The sequence below is a fragment of the Terrapene carolina genome, unplaced genomic scaffold (assembly GCF_002925995.2).
Source record: "Terrapene carolina triunguis isolate 2854851 unplaced genomic scaffold, T_m_triunguis-2.0 Scaffold110, whole genome shotgun sequence".
NCBI lineage: Eukaryota > Metazoa > Chordata > Testudines > Emydidae > Terrapene > Terrapene triunguis.
In genome coordinates this window covers 4,627,856-4,649,304 of record NW_020664461.1, presented here as the reverse complement: position 1 = coordinate 4,649,304, position 21,449 = coordinate 4,627,856, and the positions used below count along the sequence as shown (strand labels likewise).

Below are 21,449 nucleotides of genomic sequence, written 5' to 3'. Positions count from 1 at the left end.
AACTCTGGTCTAGTCAGTTTAGATTGTAAACTCCTTGGGGCAGGACTCTGCCCTTTAACTTGATTAATGTGCTTTGTAGTCTGTCATGTACACGTCTGGCCTAGTACACAAACATGTACCTCCATATATTGTTTGTTCAGAGTCCAGCCAATCAAGATGCTCAGCTTTCAGGTAGCTCACCTTCTCCCCAACAGGTGGCATTAGCACATGCTCAGTGAGCAAGCAGGATCTCTAAGCAGGCTTGCTAACAGCCACGATGCAAACAAACCGTTGGGCCGCCACCACCTGCCTCCGGGCTGGCTTGCTGGCATATTTGACCATGGTGAAATAAGAGGTGCCCAGGTGACGTTATTTGACCGACCAGTCACTTGACTGGCTTACCAAACCGAATCTGCACGTAACCATAAACTTTATGGTCAACACGCCCACCCCAAGTAGCAGGTGGACGCTGGCGGCTGCCTGGGGCCAGGACTGGCCCCCTCTCTCCTGTCCTTTCCCCTGATGCTGTTGCTGCTCCTTCCCTGCTGCTCTCCAGCCCCGTGCAGCAAGAGAGAGGCTGCCTGGCTGCCAGCACAGCAAGCGTTGCAGTGGCCCTGCTCAGCCAGGAGCAGCAGCTACAGGCCCACCCCGAAGTCCCAGTGAATGGGTGACATCCCAGGTGGGGCTGCCATGTGCCTGAGTCTCACACGAGATAGCTGTGCACAGGGAGGCCCAGTGTAACTCACTGACCCAGAGCAATTCCGGGGCCCATCTGGGAGCCAGCAGGCTCCAGCTCCCTCTCGCAGAGCCGTGCTGGTGCTGCAGGACTATGCACCTGTAACACTTTAACCCCTGAAGCTAGCAGACCTGACTCGGACACCCCTGGGATAAAGGGAAGCTGCTACAGAAGAAGGGGCCATTTGCATGGTCGCATTTCAGAGAACTGCTCTTAAAGCATCATTTTCCCCCAGAGGGAGGGGAAGTGGTGCTCATTTCCAGGTCTCTTGCTAAACCTCCTTCCCCCCTCCTCCAAACGTGCACCTGACTGACATGCCATCCCCTTCACGTCCCTGAAGGTAAAACAGGCCCCAGTGCAGTGAGCCGGTCACACAGCTTTCTGCCTTCCCGGGACTGTCACAGCTCTTCTAACAGAATCAAGTCAGCTGCAACTGGGAAGCAATTCTGGTCCTTGCATAGAGCCCCCCATGGCGCTGCTGAGCTAGGGGGGTGCCCTCCCCCCTTCTCGGGGCCCAGGGGATTCAGGAAAAGGCCAGCTTTCATGCATTTTGCCATTGCCTCCTGCCGCCTGGCCTAGAATGCAACACACGTTGCAGGATTATTGTAAAACATGCCCTGCTTTTAATCCCTTCTCCTCTAGCCTTGCTCTAGTATTGACTGCGGGGGAGGCTGTGTCAGGTGTGGGGTCAAGCTTGCCTCTTTCAACAGGAGGATGCAGACAGCGCTGCAGCCTCGCAGCAGATTGCAGCACACCGGAAAACCCAGAAAACCAGCAGCCAGGAAAACAAGAGCTTCCCCATAACCCAGGTCGGGGCAGAGGACACCGGGGACCGCTGGAAGTGTGGACAGGGGCATGTGCTGGTCTGAAGGCAGGTTTTAGAGGCAAACAGCTTGGGGACTCAGCCCAGCTGGGGAGGCAGCAGACACACGCATTTCCTGGGACACACAGTTCAGTGGGGTTTATTGGCTCCTGGTTTTGGAGTGACAATTGAATAGCTGTTCCGTGGTTTACCAGACTTACAAGGCCCAGAGAAACGTACGGCTTCGTGCTGCTGGACTACGGCCGTGTTTGCGAGAACTCCCACATCCGGTTCCAGCAGGGTGTTCAGAACTAGGGTTGCTCCCGCTGGTTCCGTAGGACACCGTAATGCGCACAGAGCGCAGGGTCTGACAACTATGCTCACAGCCAGGGCACCCAACGGCTGTGCACACGTTAGACCAGGGGTCGGCAACCTTTCAGAAGTGCTGGGCCGAGTCTTCATTTAGTCACTCTAATTTAAGGTTTCGCGTGCCAGTCATACATTTTAACGTTTTTAGAAGGTCTCTTTCTATAAGTCTAGAATATATAACATTATTGTATGTAAAGTAAATAAGGCTTTTAAAATGTTTAAAAAGCTTCATTTAAAATTAAATTAAAATGCAGAGCCCCCCCAGACTGGTGGCCAGGACCCGGGCAGTGTGAGTGCCACTGAAAATCAGCTCGCGTGCCGCCTTCGGCACCCGTGCCATAGGTTGCCTACCCCTGCGTTAGACCATCAGAGGGCTGCACAGTTCGCTCTCATCATCAAGCTAAAGGCCTAATTCTGAACTCACTTACACCAATTTGCCAGAGTTCCCCAATGTTACTCCTGATTGAACCCAGTGTGAGCTGGAGCAGAATCGGGCCCTAACCAGTTGGTATGTTCTTCCTGCCACCTCAGGAAGATTTCCTGGCACAGGCTGTTTGGATTTTGATTCATCCCAGGGACATGCTCCACTCTGCCACATACACAAAGAGCTATTACAAAAACGTGATGAATGGACAAAACCTGATGAATATTCTGACTCTTCCCTTCACCAGAACGATTGCAGTGCAGACAGCAATAGCCAGATTCAGCGTGCAGAGGTCTGCGCTATGCAATTAACCTGAGCAGCAACACAGCCCGTCAAATGGAGCCAGATGGGAACCAGGCGGTTCTTAGGCACAGAAGATAGATGTGAGGAGTGCAGTGTACACACAGCTAGGTGCAGTTAAGCACTAAGGCTCTTAGGTGGAAAGCACTACACATGGATCTGCATACCTGCTTCTCTGCCTTTCGTCCGCCAACTATGGCAACATATGTGTATAGGAAATGGGCACAATAACCCATGTTCTAGCCCCTCTGCGTTTTACATTTGAAATACCAAGGGCATTTTGAGTATAAAACTGACAAGTGCATACAGCTATCTGCTGCCTACGTTCCTACCTAGTGGATCGAGCACTGCACTGGGAATCAGGAGACCAAGTTCTATTCAGGGCTCTGCCACCGACCCACTGTGTGACCTGGGGCAAGTCACTTCACCCCTCTCTATGCCTCGGTTTCCCCTCCGACCACTTTTCTGCCATGTCTATTTAAACAGTAAGATCTTCAAAGCAGGGACCATCTCTTGCTTGGCGTCTGTGTAGCACACAGTACAATGAGGCCCTGATCCTGGTTACGTTCGCTACACGCTGCCATAAGATGAATGATAAATAATACCACCACCTGACATGGACTGTTACCTGATATAAACATCATGATCTGGAGCACTTCGCATTAGAAACACAACAAAGAACATACACACAACAAAATCTCTTTCCCAATACCAATCAGTTACCAGTTACGAGAGGCCCTTTGCGAGAACGGCCACCTTACAAAAGACAGAATGAGGGATCAGGCTGGGAACTCTAAGAAATCAGAGTTTGAAGGTCAGTGAACCCCATCCTCTCTCTGCCGCTGGAACAAACAGACCTGCAATAGCGATGGCCAACTTGGCTCCGTTGGGGCAGGCTGCATTGACAGTGCTGGGTTATGCCAACCTAGCTATGGCGATATAGTCTGCGTAGTGCTGACACAATGTAAATCTGTCAGCGATTCCATTCAAACCCTCATCTCCCAGGGAGCTGAATTGTGGTGCCAGCATTCTCAGCAGCAGGAGACTTGACGGGCCAGAGCTGAGATCCGGAGGAACTGTTTGGAGACTCAGGTCTGGATTTTTCAGAATTGAAATTTGGTATCGGCTCAGCTATTTTCATAGCACAGAATCAGGTTATTCCTAGAAGGGCTAGAAGAGACTACACTGCAGCATGAATCGCTGTTACCGGGGTTTTCCTACCCTTACCCCAACTAAGGGCTTGTCTTCAGCTGGAGAAAAGGTGGGTTTTTACACCCTAGTGTAGACACGGCAAGCTATAATTCTACACAGGGTTAGCAGGTCAAGATAAACACTCGAGGGAGGCTAGTGCCAGCAAACACGTAAGGACTACAATTTGCCTTGTCTACACTAGGATGTTACATGTTAAAAAATACACCTTCTCCCAGAGTAGACAGGAGTAAACAGCCAGCGAAAGGGTTGTGTTTAACAGGGTTAAAGTGTTCCTTTTTGCACGGACAGAGCTCAAAGATGGAACTTTGTCCTTACAGTCATAGAATCAAAATGGCAACCACATGTAAACTGGGCAGAACGGAAACGCCACGTGCCTGATAACTGCTCCTCAAATAGTGTTTTGCTATTTGCTTGCCAAGCGTTTGTTTGACCGGAAGCCTCTCTAAGAGATTCATAGAGTTGAAGGCTGATCATCTAGTCTGACCTCCTGGATAACACGAGCCAGAGAATTTCATCCAGTACAACCCTCTTGGATCGCTCCTGTCTCGTGCCCACTCTCCGGGAGGTTCAGGCAGGCAGGTGTGGGGCGCTGAGATGTGCAATTTTTCTTGTTCGTTAAGATTCAACAAAAATCCCAGGCCAGCAAACACACACAAATCTATGCCCCACACCACAGCACAGTTCTGATTGGAGCCCCGCAAAAGCAGGAGTTTCAGGGCTAAAGCAGAGACTGTCCTTAACCTGCATGCCATGAAACGTGCACTTCCAGCAACCCGCATGGTGTGTAAAATCCACCACCCTTGGACCAGGCCTCAAACCCAGCGTGACCCCATCTCACCTGGGCAAGTGTTTGCAGGGTCAGGCTCTTAGACTGCGGGAAGAGGAGTTTTAAGCTAGTGTGAGCACCCTAACCAACAAACCAGGCTCCTGTCAGTCTAAGCCAAACCCTTCGTGTATACAGGTGCGATTTGTATCATCACAGCTGCCAGGGATGGCAAAGAACTATCAGATCATCCACTCAATCTCCAGGCCAAAGCAGGGCTGCTCCCTTCATTCTGTTTCCCAATGCACTGCCCAGCCTAGCTTTAAAGCGTCCCAAGTGATGGGGTGACAATCACTTCCCTTGAGAGACAATGCCACAGCCTAAGCCACCGCAGTGCCAAGCACGCTTCCCTTGACAGTCCAGTCAACATTTCCCATATCTTAGTTTTAGCCATTACTCCAGGTTATGTCCCGAGGTAACACTCCCTTGGTGTGATGCTTAGAACCATATCCCGAGCTCTACCACAGCTCTGGCTGTAATGGGGCGGCCACGTGGTTTGCTCTCAGATAGGTTTTCTCCAAGACAAGTATTTATGTCTCTCCCTGCCAAGAACACGATAGCTTTGCAGGTCTGTTTTTTCCAGGACTGACAACAGAATGAAGTTTATCTAGGGGCTGCACACACTCAGCCATTGGAATGATCTCCTTGCAAAGAGCAAAAGGGTCGGGAAGTGTGAACGTGTGTCCTACGCGGCAGTGCAGGGAGAGGCATTCTGGGATCTACGCTCACGGGCTCATCTGTTCTCTCACCCTCTGTTAAACCTGCACTTTTCTGATGCACAGGAAGCGTCGCTCCAATGACCATGCTCTCGCCTCTGGGGTGGCAGGTCATCAGTTCCGTTCCCAGGCACAGGCTCCCACCCACTGGAGACAGCCCGGTGTGGCAATAAGGTAATAGTGCTGTTGCCAGAAGTGCCCTTCCCCTTCAGACAGGACATTAGACAGAGGCTACAGAGAGTTAAAGATCCCCTGTAAGCACAGCGTCCTCGTCATTCTCTTAAGGGGAGCTACTGTTTAGTGAAAAAGGTTCCTGTGATTGTGTTACCACAGCTTTGAAAACACTCCCAAAGCACTGCACAAACCCCTACCGCAAAGGGACGGAGAATGGACATGCTAAACTACGCAGCAGTAAGCACATAACGTTGCTTCACAAAGCTTCTGGAGCAGGAACGGTTCCACCTCACCTCAGGCACTGGGTGGATCAGCCCTGTGATGAGCCAGCGCATCAGCGGCCGACAGGAGACAGTCCTTCCCATGGGCTGATCCAGACACCCAGAGAGGACAACAGGAGGCCTGAAGGTCAGGTACTCAGGCTGGAGCCCTAACAAAAAACAACAGCACGTGCCTGGCCAAAACGCAGATTCCAAACTCAAACACAGGGAGGTGTTTCCCCGAAGGCCGTTTGCTCAGAGCCTCTAGGAGACTGAGGCACAAAGTCTGTGGAAACATTCTGTGGGTGAAGGGAGGGACTTGTCCACGCCAGAAGTCCACCCACCTCCCACTTTCGGCGTAATTGTACCCAGCTCCGCCAGTTACACAGCAATCCGAGTGACTGTCCCTCTGCGGTGGGACAGAGAGGGCTGTTGCTTTAAGGCCTCTCCTGCATGCCCTTTCCATCTCAGCTGACTATCCTCTGGCTCTCTGCTGTTCTCCTTCCCTTTGATTTAAGAGTTCGTCTCCTGGCCCTGACAGTAAGGTATTTCTGTCCCACAGATTATAACTCACTCTGGGCTATTATTCAACTCCCAAGCCCTGGCCCTGCTGCATTTAGTCCAAACATAATATCCTTCATGCATATATTATCTGTCTCCCTATTATCTGGAATCATTTCGGAATTAAATTTCAGTCCTGCAATATTGGCTTGAAGAGCGGCTCGCTTTATGGGCTAGTCAAAGGTTAGAATACCAATCAAAATAACACTGCCGATGCAGAGAGACATTTTAATATTCCAAAACCCGGTAATTGTAAAAGGACATAATATTTTTTCCCTGATTACCCCAAAGGCAACACATGTTAACAAGGCGAGGGAGAGAGTGAAAGAAATTTCAGAGTTCAGACAGCTGTACGACAGATTTAAAGGAGAAGTGGTACAAGGCTGGCTGTGTTCAGTCACCGGAAGGCAAGAGGCCTTACCTGCCATGTGGATCAGAGCCACACACCTATGCCCTGGCAGCGATTAGCCTTTGTGACATTCCCCATGCAGTGTGTCACATGCTACCCAAGCTGGTCATGTGTGCAGAGCTTTGGCACTCTTGGAAATCAAAAGCCTCCAAGAGGACTGTAGTTATAAGGAACCAATACAGCAAGAGGTGCGTTGAAACAACACGGAGGGGCTGAGACAGACCCACCAACGCCAAGCTACTTGCAGCCAGGGCTTGAAAGTTCCAGGAGGTGGACAGAGCGCGCATACCGCAGGCATGGAAAGAGAGCATCTGGCAGTGCTCCGCTAGGGATCAATCCTGGCAGGTGCTGAGCACTCGAGCTGTGATTCAGCAAAGCACATCAGCAGGTACTGAACATTAAGCAGTAGTCTCTACTCACATGCGTAAGTGCTTTGCGGGATCTAGCCCCTGTTGCGGGATTAGAGGTTTGCTTTGCACGTGCTGTACCTTGCTTTTCTTTTGATCGTTTCTAGGCTTGCCATGCATTTTATAAATGTCACAATATCCAATCACGAGCTACGCATAAACCCGTGAAATAACAGTTAACAATTTGGACAGGTTCTCCTGGGATTAAATGTCCTGAAAGCAACTTTCAGGCACCCAGGCACAGAACAGACTTAAAGGGACCATTTCTCAGACAGACACACACCGCCCCCTTTTCAGTTTCCCTCCCCACAAGCAGTTGATTTGCCTTCAACACTAACTGACATCCTCCAACCCCCCGCAAGAAGAAAGAATTGTTAATCTAAAGGAGAGGAGGACAATCAGTTGGACAAATCTTAATACTTTCATCAATCAAAATAAAATTTAACTAGATAAATTAACAAAAACGCACCCATCTTAAGCTTCCAAACTCATATTTCACACAAAAGACCAACAACAACTGGACCTGGAAGAGGTTCGTTCAGTCATGCAGACCTGCCTTCAAGCCAGTGCAAGATCACGCCATGCAGTATGTTCTCCAGAGCTTTGTCCAGGTCAGTTTTCAGATGATCCAAGCAACAAAGCTTCATTCATCCTGTATATCTGATCTAATCTATGCATTTCTAACATGCCCATCGCTATACAGAACAGATTCTCTCTCCTAGGATTGGATTGGGGGTGGGGTTTTTGTTTTTTTTACTAGAGACTGAAGTTCAGTTTACAGATGCCAGGGTCACTTTCCTTTCACCGGAAAGGGTCCCAGGTGCTGGCTGTTGATTTAATGCCTTGTGGGAAAGGTGATTCCTCCGACAGCCCAGCGCCCCCTGCTAGCCTCCTGTGCTACCCTACAGCACAGAGTCCCCTGCGCCATCCTACAGCCCAGCGCCCCCTGCTGGCCTCCTGCACCACCGTACAGCCCAGCGCCCCCTGCTGACCTCCCGCGCCACCCTATAGCACAGCGCCCCCTGCTGGCCTCCTGCGCCACCCTACAGCACAGCACCCCCGCTGGCCTCCCGCGCCACCCTATAGCACAGCACACACTGCTGGAAGATTGAGACCATATTTGCTTTTTTCCTCTGATAACTCCCTAGCTCCCCATGACTTTAAAAATGACAACTCTCAATGGTTTGGTAACATCATTAGCTAATTCCTTCAAAATCCTGGGCTGCGCCTGTGAGCGAAAGCACCCCCGTGTTCACATCCCGCACACGATCGTTATAATCTTTGTACAGAATATGCCTTGTGAGGCATCTTGCGGGTCAGTAATCTCCTGGTGAAATGCACGTAGCAACAATGTAAGTAAAGGTATGAACGGAAGCTGGAATCATGATTGAAGTGTGTTTAACAGACAAGTCTGGGAAACAGGTAAACCTACTTCTCAAAGACAAAGGACACATTGTCACTGGCCAGGTGCCATCAAAGCTGATGGGCCATCACCTATCAAGTGGCCATTCCTTGGCAAGGAAAGGGGGGTAGGGACAAACAGATCTGCATCTTACCAAACCACTGAGCAAATTTCCCCCTTACAAGGCTCCATGTCTCCTGGCGCTGAGCTAGAAAGAACTTTATCTAGGGCAGCGGTTCTCAAACTGTGGCCCAATCAGCACACAGCTGCAGCCCATGCGACATCCTCAGGGCCATAGAGGTAGTATTGGATGCAGCCCACATAACACGCTGTGGGCCACATGTGCAGCCCACAATGGTAAATAGGTTGGAAATCACTGATCTAGGGGGTCACGCTCAAGGAAATGCATTTCAAAGAGGGACCAAACTATACAAGAGAGGGGCAAAACCACCCCAAGTTCTCGCTCCCTGCCCCCCTCTCTCTTTTGCATCTAAGATGACAAATGAATCCAGCTTTTTAACTTTGGGAGGGACCTGCCCTGAAGACTGGCCAGTAACACATGTGGTAAGACTTTTATCTTGAACCAAGCCTAGTTTGTAAAGTTATAGTGCTAGGAAGCATTTAATCTTTATTTTTCTTGTACCCATTTCTGACTTTAATTCCTTAATACTTGTACTCACGTCAAACCTCTTTCTTTGCAGTTAAATAAACTTTTTTTTGTTCTTTAATCAAAATTAATCCAGTGTTGTGAACTGTGTGGGTAACTCCATTTAAGGTAGCAAGTTGTTGTCTATTGTCCCCTTACAGGGTAAACGGACCTGTGTTATCTGAACTGTCCAGGAGAGGGCTGGGCAGGGCAGTACAGAATACATATTTTGGGAGGGGGGAAGGAAATGCGGGAGTGGGAGTGCATTGGGGTCACCCTGCATGTGGTAACTGAGGCTGGGGGAAGGCAGAGTGTGACTGGAGTGGCTGGCAGGCTGCAGTTACACACAGACACTGAGGCTGAGAGTTGCATGCTAGAAGGCTGTTTGTGAGTGGCCCAGGTGGGAGCTACAGCAGCAAGGCATTGTGAGGCACCCCAGGGATGGTCCTCCGAAAGGTCATAGCATCTCACCTGGATCTGTGGATATACATATGGATATAAAAATTCTCCAGCAAAGAAATTACTGCACATTATCCTAGGTTTTTCTATAGCGTCTGTCACTGAATTATCTCGGCACTGACATAATTATGGGCCATGGCACATGGTACTTGGAAAATACTACATCACCACGTACCCTGCACCCTGTGCAAGAAGGAACCTATCTTGGGGGGCAGTGGGGCCAGGGGGCGTCCTGACGGAAGTTCAGGTTGATGGAATCTGACAGGGGAATTTTCTGTTTCTACCGTGCTAGGCCTCAGACTGTTATCCCCTCCCAGACACCGGCTCTTTGTTTCGCCCTCACAGGAGTGGGGCGAGGGGGTCCCAGAGAGGGAATCAGCTCCCTTCACAAACATCTCCAGCAAAGCAGGAGGCTGCAGCTACTCAGATTGGCAGCTACTACAATGGAACACGTCACAACCCTTGTAGGAGATGATCATTAGAACAAGCTGAGACGCATCTCCAGAGGAAGGGGTTCAAAAGTGAAGGGGGTTAAAAATCCTGCCCCCACCGAAGGCAAAAGGTCAAATTCCCATTGGCTTCCATAAGGCCAGGATCTCTCCCCAGGCATATTTCTAAAGCACCTGCTACCACAGTGCCGAGGGGCATCTCATCACCACCTGGGAACGTTCACATTTCTTCACAAAACAAGCTCAACAGTTTGTCTGCAGGGAGGTTTAGCCCCATGACAAGGAAGATTTTTGGAAGTGAAAATAAAAACAGTCCAAAGAAACTCACTAGCCACACAAGAGAAAACGCTTCCCGACAGTCTTTGCGCTTTACAAGAGCGACGAGAAGACAGCATCCGTCAGTGTACACAGAGGAATAGCTTCTGCAACCTTAACTGTGGACTCTCAGACCCAGCAGGGCCAAGTACTGTCCTACCTGTTCTCAAACCACAGTTATGTTGCTATGGCCTTCCATTACCTTCTGAATTGTCCACGCCTCTTTCTCTACTGTTCTTCTTGCTCAGTTTTTAAAGAGTACCTGAGTGATCACACATTTCAGACTCCTCATTAACGTCATGCCTCCCCATAAATAGCTGGGTCTCCTTTCTCTCTTGGCCTACACCCTCTGATGTATTTGTACAAGCTTTTACCCCTTCGGGCAGCATTAACTCACTGCCGTGTCGGGCTGTTGGCTGCCCTTTATTGATGCTGTCTTTCCATTTCCAGACAAGGTCCTTTGTTACCCTTACATCTCAAGAGACACTGAATTGCAGCCTAGCATGACCCTGGCTCTAAATCCTTAACATGGAGGTTTACCATGGACAGGACGCCTGACCTGGCCTAGCAGATCACGAACCTAAACCGGAGTTGTCATGAGAAACCGCAAAGCCTGAGAAAGGAGCAGGGGACGAGCCTAAGCAAACGCCTTCCCTCGTGTTACAATAAATACTATACACAGAATGATTTTTATTACAGTCTAAGCTAACTGATGATACTCTTGGAAATAATCTGATTCTAGCTTGCTGGGTGGGGCAGCTGTGGTCTAGTGCAGAGGTTCTCAAACTGGGGGGCGCGGAATGTATTGGGGGGGGTGCATAAGACGCCTTAGGGGAAATAACTTACTGCACACATTTTACCCACAGCAATGAATAACTAGCAAAGCTGATTCCTCCAGACCAGTGGTTCTCAACCGGGGTACACCAAGGGCTTCCAGGGGGTACATCATCTCGAGATTTGCCTAGTTTTACAACAGGCTACGTGAGAAGCACTATCAAAGTCAATACAAACTAAAATTGCATACAATGACCAAGGGTATGTCTTCACTACCCGCCGGATCGGCGGGCAGCGGTCGATCCAGCGGGGATGGATTTATTGCCTCTACTCTAGATGCGATAAATTGACCCCCCGAGTGCTCTCCCGTCGACTCCTGTACTCCGCCGCCACGAGGGGCACAGGCGGAGTCGACGGGGGAGCGGCAGCAGTCGACTCCCCGTGGTGAAGACACCACGGTAAGTCGATCTAAGTACGTCGACTTCAGCTACATTATTCACGTAGCTGAAGTTGCGTAACTTAGATCAATCCCCGCCCAGTATAGACCAGGGCTAAGGCTCGGATCAGAAGGTCAGCAATTTGTCAGTAACAGTGTGCTGTGACACGTTTGTATTTTTATGTCTGATTTTGTAAGCAAGTGGTTTTTAAGTGAGCTGAAACTTGGAGGTACACAAGACAAATCAGCCTCCTAAAAGGGATGCAGTAGCCTGGAAAGTTTGAGAACCACTGCTCCAGACACCTCAAGTCGTCAGATAGCGCTGTGCGTTTGACTCTAGATGGCGCCGAGCGTTTTGGCGGATTTCTGGTACGCTAGCAGAGCATTATACAAAGTCGTTGCCAGCTGTACGTTTGCCACGACGCGGTGTGTGAGCATGCCACAATCGCAGTTTTGCTTTTGCTCTTATGCCAATGGACCATTGGGTCATTTGTGCAACAGAAAAAACCCAACTCAAGTGAAAAACAAAGAAGTGAAAACGGATTCAAGTGAAGCACCCCACCGCGTATATCGACGTATATACTAGTGTGGAGTGGGTGCGTGTGTGTGAACTACTACAGACACAAAGAAGGGGGTGCCATCAAATAATCTTGAGCACCACTGGTCTAGTGGAGCGAGCAGAGGGCTGGGAGCCAGCTGGCCTGGGTTCCATCTCTGCCTCACTATTGACTCACTGTGTGACCCTGGGCAAGTCACATCACCTCTCAGCCTCAGTTTCCCCCAGCTGTAACATGATACATCCACAGCCTTCCCAAAGGGATTTGGAGATCTGAAGATGGAAAGCACTATGTAAGCACAAAAGACACACTGCAGACCATGGTCAATAAACTTTGTCGTATTTATTCTGGGTAGAATTTGGCGCTGAGGTGAAAGAGGCTTGGCAAAGCTTTGCTACGCCCAGCTCGGCCAGTGTACTTCAGCCCTGACCCGCAGCCCCTCTTCCTATTCCAGTCCTGGGCCCCAGGCACCCACAGCTACCCCAATACCCCTCAACCCTGATCTGCAAGCACCCTCCGCTATTGCAGTCCTGGGCCCCAGCCACCCACAGCCACCCCAATACCCCTCAACCCTGATCTGCAAGCACCCTCCGCTATTGCAGTCCGGAGCTCCCGTCTGGGAGTACGCAGCTCCGTCACTGCAGCTTAACCCTGACCCACAGAACCTCTGCTGATGAAGGAAAGCTTCAGACAGAAGCCTAATGGAAGCAGGTAGACGGTACAGCGATGCTCAGTGGCTCTCTCTGGCGAGGGGGCTTAGGGGCTATCTGATATACAGATGCATTCTAATAAAACCCTCTCCTTGGCAGCCCTCCCTGAATACTTATCTAATCACAGCAAAGGGCGCGATAAACTCCCTGCCCCGAGTCCTCTCTGCATTGACAGTTCACTAAAGATACAAGATCGCTCAGTGACATTACAAATGTCAGCAAGCAGCGATTAGGCTTGGTGGAGGGGACACATTAGCAAGCAGGGGGGGAAGGGGGAGTCAAACTTCTGTCAACGCGTTCAGCTGCATGGAGCAATTTTTCCTTTGGCTTTTGTCCTCAGCGAAAGACAGCTCTGCCCGTCCCAAGGCCCTGCGATCCAACAACCTTCCCTGGTGGAGGAGAGCCAAAGGAGACAGCTGTCCCCCAACGCGGCTGGTACCTCAAACACAAGGGTTTGCTACGGAGCAACAAGCATGGGACCTCAGCGGCCCCAGGCCCCAGCCCACCCCTTCTGTTGGCCTGAGGAGCGAGCCTCAGAACCAAACCTCAGCTCTTTCTTCTGACAGCACACGCTGCCAGGCTGGTCTGTAACGTACACGTCAACTCTTGCATGGGTGCCAAAGCATTTCTTGCTACGTATAAAGTTAAACTAAAGCTCTCAATTCAAACCAGTCTCTCTGAGTCTCTTACCAGTGCAGAGAGAGAGCATCACAAATACGCTGGTGCAGAGGGATAAGAATGGGCAGGTGGACAACTCATCTTGCTACACGCGACCTCATTTGCGACACCATCAGTAGGGCACCCAAGGTCAGAGTGTGTGAACGAATTCCCAGACTGCTTTAGAGTCAGCAGCGGGACTTTAATATCTAAGCAAAACGCTGGAGACCGAAGAGCAGCCTCAGCGGCCCCGTTTCCATTAAAAAGGCAGCGTGCAAACACGGCGTGGGCTTTCCGCAGAGCAAGACGCATGGCTCACTGGGCGAAGCCAATAAAACAACAGTAACAGATTGTGTGTCAATTTGGGGTATTAGCGACGCAAAAAACAACGCTCCCCTCCTTTGCCACTGTGTTTTGATCCACCCACAGCAGCTGAGTCCTTACTCAACTCATCCCAATACACAATGCAATTTAAAGACCCTTTTCCAGAGACCACTAATAAACTAAGTCCATCCCAAAAACATACTTGGTGCTGGGGGAAATTGGTCCCAACACGCACGTTGGGGCTTCTGCAACAGAACTCACGGTTACTTTGAAGCAGTATATAAGGGTACCTTTGGTAGAATTATGATGCTAGTATGGTACATGCATTTTCATCAACCAACTTCACTCCTTTCCAAGCCTAGATGGTAACCACAGGCTGGTGCCACTGTTAAGTGGGAGGTTTCGGGACTTGCATTACAGGGTTGCTGGCCGGGGATGGTGATCAGCAGGTGCCAGTGGCCCATTTCAGCAAGGTACTAAGACACATGCCCAAGTTTAGGCACGTAAGTAGCTGCGCTGAAGTCCAGTGGAACTACTTGGGCTGGAAGCTGTATATCTATGCACATGCACACACACAGACATTGAAACGTGCCTGTAATTTTTCAAGTCACGTGCTCCCATTCTTTGGGCTTACTTAAGTTTGTGGCAGTGATTCCTTTTAATTGGGTAGTGTTCTCCTATTACCAATGAACTCAAATGCAGGCCCATGCTAGAGGTGACAGAGCAGAGGTTTTCCCGTGCTGTGGAAAGACTGCTCTAGTTACATACTTCATATAAACTCAAATACATTGTTTTCTTAACATTTGAAACCAGAGTCTCTGCGTGAGCCACGCCCTAGAAACTGGCCATTTCACATAAATCCCAGCAGCTTGACCAAGATTTTCCTCCAGGGGATCAGGTCATAGGCGCAGGCAGATGACTTGGGAATATGACAGGAGGGACAGGAGGAGGGGACGTCAGGCTGTTTGAGCCACTGGGAGGGGGTGGGTCCCCATTAGGTTGCTCTCCTACCTGGCCATTATTATTTATCTCTACTACAGTAAGGACTGGAAGCCCCAAATGAGACCAGGGCCCCTGTGCTGGGCGCTGCTCGGACACAGATAGACCCTGCCCTGAAGAGCTTACACAGTAACCAGACAAGGTGAAACAGAGACCCCAGAGGGGAAGGGACTTCGCTGAGGTCACAGCCGGGTCTCCCTATGCCCAGGGTATTCCCCTACCCAACAGACGCACTGCCTTCCTGGGTGTGTTTGGGGCTAGGACCGTGTCAGGGACTGCAGGAGAATTGAGCAGCTGGGAGGAAATCCAGGTCCCTGGTTACCCCATACTCTCTCTGCAGTACTACAGAAGGCCACACCTAGACAAAATGTTTACCTAGGCCAGAGTTACCCCCCCCCCACCCATGCTCCCCAGATGTGAACACGCTTCAACGACAGGGAGCTGTGAGTGGTAGGAGAGGAGCCACCCCGAGAGGTGAAGCATCTCTTTGCCCTCTCAAGCTGGGCTCGCTCTCCGCTGGGCTGAGGACGAATGGGACCGGCTAGTGAGCACTCACTGTTCAACAGCCTCCCAGCCCCAGCCCACGACCCCTTGATGCCAAGTGCAGCGCTGGGAGACAGCTACGGGAAGCGATTCTTTCCCTCCCTCTCCCACTGTAGCCCTGTGCCTTGCTGAGAGCTCAGTGAGGGCTTCAAGTATCAGCGGAAACAAGAGCCATGAAAACCCCTTGCCCGCATGTCTAACTGGAGTATGATGAACCCAGACTCCCAACTTGCTAAACCAGGTAGCCGAGGACTACTGCAAACAGCCATCATTTATCTGTCTTAGGGCCAAGAGGCAGAGCACAGCTTGGGGCTCAGCCGGTTAATATCAAACATCACAGTGCAGGGGGTTTGGTTTGGGCTTTTTTTGTGTTTTGATTCCCCCCCGCCATCAATCAACCTGCTGGTTATATAGCTGTTATCCATTCACCAGAAGTTTAGTGAACTTCAAATGGCGATCATGAATGGTCATTGAACTGCAGAATGCCCCCATGTGCTTTCAGATTTCATTTACAGAGGCCCAGCAATCAGCCAAAAGATTTGCTCTGACAGCAGGGAATGCAAGATCCCCTTGACAAGTTCAGCGGGGAACGTGCTGCCAGCATCCCTTGTTAAGTTCATGTTCTCCCCTGTTTGATGGAGTAGATCATGCAAATTGTCCTTTTGCTGCTGCTCGGCCTGTCACTCACATTGTCATTTAAAACAATAAAACAAACAAAAAGCCGAAGCTGAAACCCAAAATTCCGCAGAGCTGTTTTCATGCAAGTTCTGTTTACCAAGTCCCTAATTATCAGGACAGGGCTAGTCACCAGCACCGTTCGATTCAATGGCACAACAAGCCCCAGTGATGCAAAAGCCTTTAAAGGAATTATCACCACAGCTTTAATCTGCACAAGGCCCTCGTGCCCCTTTCACAGCCCCTGCAATCACCCGAGTTTTCTCTCCCCCTCCAATTCGCACCACTTGGCAGCTTTGGCATCACACCACCTTTCCTTGCAGCAAGGGAGGCCGGGACAGGACTTCCTTCAGACCCACCCAGGCCAGTCCTCCATCAGCCAGAAGGGACGACCTAGAGCAAGGCAAGATGCTGCTGATGCTTTGAAAGGCCCACAACAGGGAATGAATCAAACCTGGGTCTCTTGTGTGGAAGTGCAGAGCATTAGCGGTGGAGCAGGCCCTTCTTAGTCACAGGGTGGTATTTTGGCGGGGGGAGGGGGAAGAAGGGTTGGGGGGTGGAGAGGGGGAATTGTTTTTTGAAAATGTGCATAAAGAAGAAATGTATAACTAAATGCTTCCCTATATGCACTTCAAGGCTCCCCGTGCTGAGGAACTGCCAACCAGGATTCAGCCGGGAGGGAATGTGATCTTAGGAGCAATAAACCCCTGGAAGAGAAAACACAGGGCAAGCGCCGTACAAGCTGACACAACCTTCACTGGAGAGGTGCCGCCGAGTGCTGTGCTATTATGCATAGAGATAGACAGCGCTAGGCCGGCCACAATGGGATTCTCCACAGCTGCAGAACATATTCCATCAAGTACAGTAAGACTCTATTAGCGGAGATACAATACGGAGCTGGAGAAGGACTCGCTCAGCCCCAGTGTCTCTGAGAAAATAACTCCTTCATTTCAATGCAAAACAGCAGTAGTTATTAAACGCCAGCTTGAAGAGCAGAAGAGGAAGGGAGAGCGGGAGGGGATGGGGGGACCGCGGCGGTTTGCATAAAAGTACCTTTTTCAGATTAATCCACTGTTTGAAGTAATCAGCAACCGGCAGCCCTAAGTACTGGCATTGTCCTGGTAACCTGTAAGAGAGGAGAGAGAGCAGGTTCGATTCAATTACTGCATCCTGACAACACAAACTCCAAGTTTTATTATGCACTTTTGGTGGTGAGGAGGAGGAGGAGAAAGCGAGATCCTTGAGTCTACTTAAATGTGCTGCACTTCAGCAGGATCCCCGGCACTTGGCAAGCGCTTCCTGAGAGCTGGAACTCAGCTGAAATCTTAGGTCCTGGCTATGCGCCGGTTACGTGTGCAGGCTGCCAAACTATCCTCACGCGGGCTGTTTGTAACAAGGAGGGTGGGCGTTTTACATGGGAGCGGTGTGTACCTTCAACACTACGCCCAGCCCTCCCCTGGGGAGAACATGGCTGGAGCATCTGGGCTGTCATGAATTGTACTCCCCAGTAACGGAGGAAAGGCAGCTCCCTGCCCCAGCGAGCTTACATACCAAAGAGACTTGACAGACAACGTGACTGCCAAGCCACAGGTGACCCAGCTAAGCCTCAGGGGCGACAGTTTTCAGACACTTCCTACATGGCGCCCCCTGCCACACTGTTTTACGGGCAGCAGGGACAAGACCAGCCTGGGGCTATGGATTTCCACACAGCAGGATTTTTAGGCCCAGACGTTGTATGGCTAGATCACAGGTACTCAACAGCCCAGCCCCTAAGAGACCACCTCTCCCCTGACACACCCGCAGCAGAGGCCCCGGAGCTGAAGCCCCACTGGTAAAAGAGAGAGGGAGCCATTGAAAGGGGTTGTTCGCCTTCGGGGCACCAGCAAGGCCTGCCCTCGCCTGTGAGAAGGCAGGCATTGGGTCCGGCGGGAGAGCAGTGCCGTGGGACTTCCGTGCGGATTACGAAGGGAAGTTAGTTATATTTATTTTCAGTTTGATCTGATGTGAGGTAATCAGTGGGCCTGTTCGTTTGTTGTTGAAGCTGTCCACATCGCTGGACAGAGGCTCTTTTATTGGAGAGCAGAAACATTCCAGATAAATAAATAAAGAGACTAATTAGAGCCACGTGTGCATGTAATTACCCCAATCCCCGTAACTGCCTGTGTAGCTAACAGGAGACTTGGCATTCTGCAGCCGCATTACGGTTAGCGGAAGTCAGTGCCAGGAGAGAGCCAGGAGGGCGGCACGCCGGCTGCAGGGAAAACCCTTGCTTCTGGGTGCTGCCAGCAAATCCATGGGAAGCTGAACAAGGGAAGCTGGAAGACATCTGGGGAGGACACCAACCAACAGTGCCTTCTTTGCACCCATTCAAGGTCAGGCAGGCTCCTGCCCACACCAGCACCAGCGATGGCCAAGAACAGAATACGCTCTCGCAGCCCCAACCCAGAGAAGTGCAGAGTGGGGGGCACACAGCACTTTTCTGAACCCAAAGTTACTCCAGACAGAGACCAAATGAAACCCCGTCAGCAGCAGTGAGCTTGTCAATAGGAGGGGCAGCACAAGGGCTACTCTAAAGGTGAGTTACTGATTAAGCAATAAGACACGCAGTCCCTTCCTCTCTGGGCATGGCTTGTATGATGCTAGAGCCAGCTGCCCTGAAATATACCCCCGGGGTCACTTACTGCTAGTACGTAATAGAATTCACACATTAAAAACAGCCTGAGCCAGGCATTTTACTAGGCTTTGCAGACCTGGGCATGACATCATGGAGGGCCAATCAGACAGGGCCAACGGCAGCCCAAGTTCCAGAGAAGCCGTTTCATGAAGGAAGCTGTTTTCCACTTGTTCCCAAACCAAAGGCAAGTTCAGAAAGAAACGGAGCCCTCTCAAACAAAGGACCCGTCTAGCGGCTACACCTGCCAATCTTTCTGACTGCTGCTATGTAACCCCACAGGAGCTTTACAGTAATAAACAAGCAGGTTCCTTCTTCTAGCCCAAGAGGTATTAACTCACAGAGGATCCAATCCATCCCCAGTTAAAGTACATGGAAAGACTTCACTGACTTTCCCAGGAGATCTGGCCACCGGGCCTGGGGACAGTCTCTTCTCCTCTCCGTGCTCCAGCTCGCCCAACCGTAAATCGGCACCAGGGACACCGACTCATCTTTGTGAAGCACGGCGACACATCGGCAATGGGGTCGGGCCCAGGACCTCTGGATCCAAAAGCATGAGCCTCGACTGCCCGAGCTACCAGGCCCGGCCTGCTGGCTCACAAGCAGCAGTGGTCCAGCCACGAGAGGGAGGCAGAGAGCCCAGCTGTGTGAGCATTAGGGACTGTAATTGTTACACCGCGGGTCTGCTCTCTACCCACTGGGCAGAGCCCGCACTCTACAGTTACAGCAGCGAAGGATGGGTCAGGGCCTCATTCTGGCTCTCAGAAGAGTAGAGCAGGTTCTCTCCCAGTGAGCTCCGTGCCCTCCACTGGCACATGGACCCAGGTTCGCTGAACAGGGCAGACTGCGCAGCTCACCTTCCCCGCTTGAACTGAGCAAGCAGGACGCAGCCTCCCTCTCCCAGCCCGCCCTGTGAACCAGGGAGTTTGCAGACATGCATCCGCGTGCACTGCTCTGGATCCTTCTGGTTTGTCAACTGGCCCCCCAGTTACTGCCCCACTTCACACACATACACAGACTGATCCAGTGAAGCCACTGAACACTTTTGCAGTATGCTGGCTGCCTGAAGCGCCCACCCCAGCCTTCAGCTTTCCCTTCCCAACCTATACGCAGTGCAGAGCGCAAACCCACTGCAGGATCTTCCAGCCCGATGCTAGCGCAGACACGTGTGTACGCAGAAGCTGTCCTTTCAGCAGCAAAGGTGCCTGCAGTTAAACCACAACGGCTCTGAAAACGCCGGTCTGGCTGGGGCAGAGGGGTCTGTACCGGGTTTGTGAGGGTTACAGGACAGAGCTATTTTAAATGCACGGAAAGGACATGCGGAGCACACTGCCCTCAGTCAGCCAAGCTCGCAGATTTGCTTTGGCCAGTGGGAGCAGCTCTGTATCGTTTTTAGGCAGCCTGGACACACAAGAAGAGCTCCATTTTCCACCAGATCCCTGCTCCTTCGTACACTGCCAAGTAAATGGGGCTGAGAGAGGAGCTGTATGCAAATGGAAGGCGAGGTCACATGGCTTTATTTCTCCCTCTGAAGCCAGCTCTCCAAGCCAGTAAGAAGAGCACAGCTCGGCGGTGATAAACGGCCACGCTTTAGTTATCACTTCCCTTAAGTTAAGGAGGGCAGGCGAGTGATGGATGGGCAGGAATTTGGTTATCTGGGAGGGCTGTCAGCCGGAGTCGCCTATCTCCGCACACATTTAGCAGGGCATCATTATGCGATGGCATGGAGTTAAAATATGACCAAGGGTATTGAAAGAAAGAAAGATGGGATTAAAAAATAGCAAATTGAGCAACAATAAAGGCGCGTGAGGCGAGGACGTTATCGTACGAGTGACACCTTTTATCTCGGTCTGGGGAGCTAGAGCAGGGCACAGATTGGTCCTTCCTCCACTATTGTATCCTCTTGTACAAACAGAGGCAGATAAAATGTGTCACCAGTGCGATAGCATATCAATTTAACCCTAATTATCCAGAGGGTCAAGCCAAGAAATAGGGGTTTCTCATTTCAACAGGTTCCTTAGTCTCTGCTATGAGCCACCACATTAATACAGGGGGGGAGCCATAATTGAATTCAGTCACTCAGGTGGTCCTAGTGTATAAAAAATTAGTGCTCGAGTCTCCTGACTAATCGGGCTTGGTTCATGTCCATCTGCTTCTGGGTTCAGGATGTCAGAAGACAAAGAAATTGGGCCAGTTTCCTCACAGAGGGTAGTGTATTGATATTGAGCCAGTTAGAACAAGTCTCTCTTCAGGAAAGATAAAGGGACATTAAATCTTGCTATTTATGGACCTGGTCTCAGCCTTTAAAAAAAACAACCCGTGCACCGTAGGCCTCGTTGTGTAACACATGCCGAACACTTTAATTACAGTCTTGCCAAGCCCCTGCACGCTGAGGACGGGACGGGATGGCAGCAGCCATCAGTATCTTCTCACCAACCTTCTCCGCCCTTGCAATCCACTCCCCATTTGACCGCTTCCCCTCCCAAACGTTCTCAGCTCAGAGGGAAATTGGCAACGCTGATCTAAGCGACATGGGCGCAGCAGCAGGAGACGGGGGTGCCCAGAGTGAGGTGACAGTGTGAGAAGCGGGGGCTAGAAATGCCTCCCAATAATGCCACACGGTTTAAAGCAGGGGAGACCAAAACATGGCCCCAAGGCTC

At 50.8% G+C, this 21,449-nt stretch overlaps 1 protein-coding gene across 2 annotated transcripts in view; it reads right to left on the bottom strand.

The window, feature by feature from the left end:
- The window catches only part of ERI3 (ERI1 exoribonuclease family member 3), a 224,006-nt gene that overhangs the window by 127,316 nt on the left and 75,241 nt on the right, over nt 1-21,449 (bottom strand). For both annotated transcript variants that reach the window (XM_026651961.1, XM_026651960.1), the window contains exon 6: nt 17,172-17,244. In XM_026651961.1, coding sequence (XP_026507746.1) covers nt 17,172-17,244 — 73 coding nt within the window. The remainder of the gene's footprint in view (nt 1-17,171; nt 17,245-21,449) is intronic.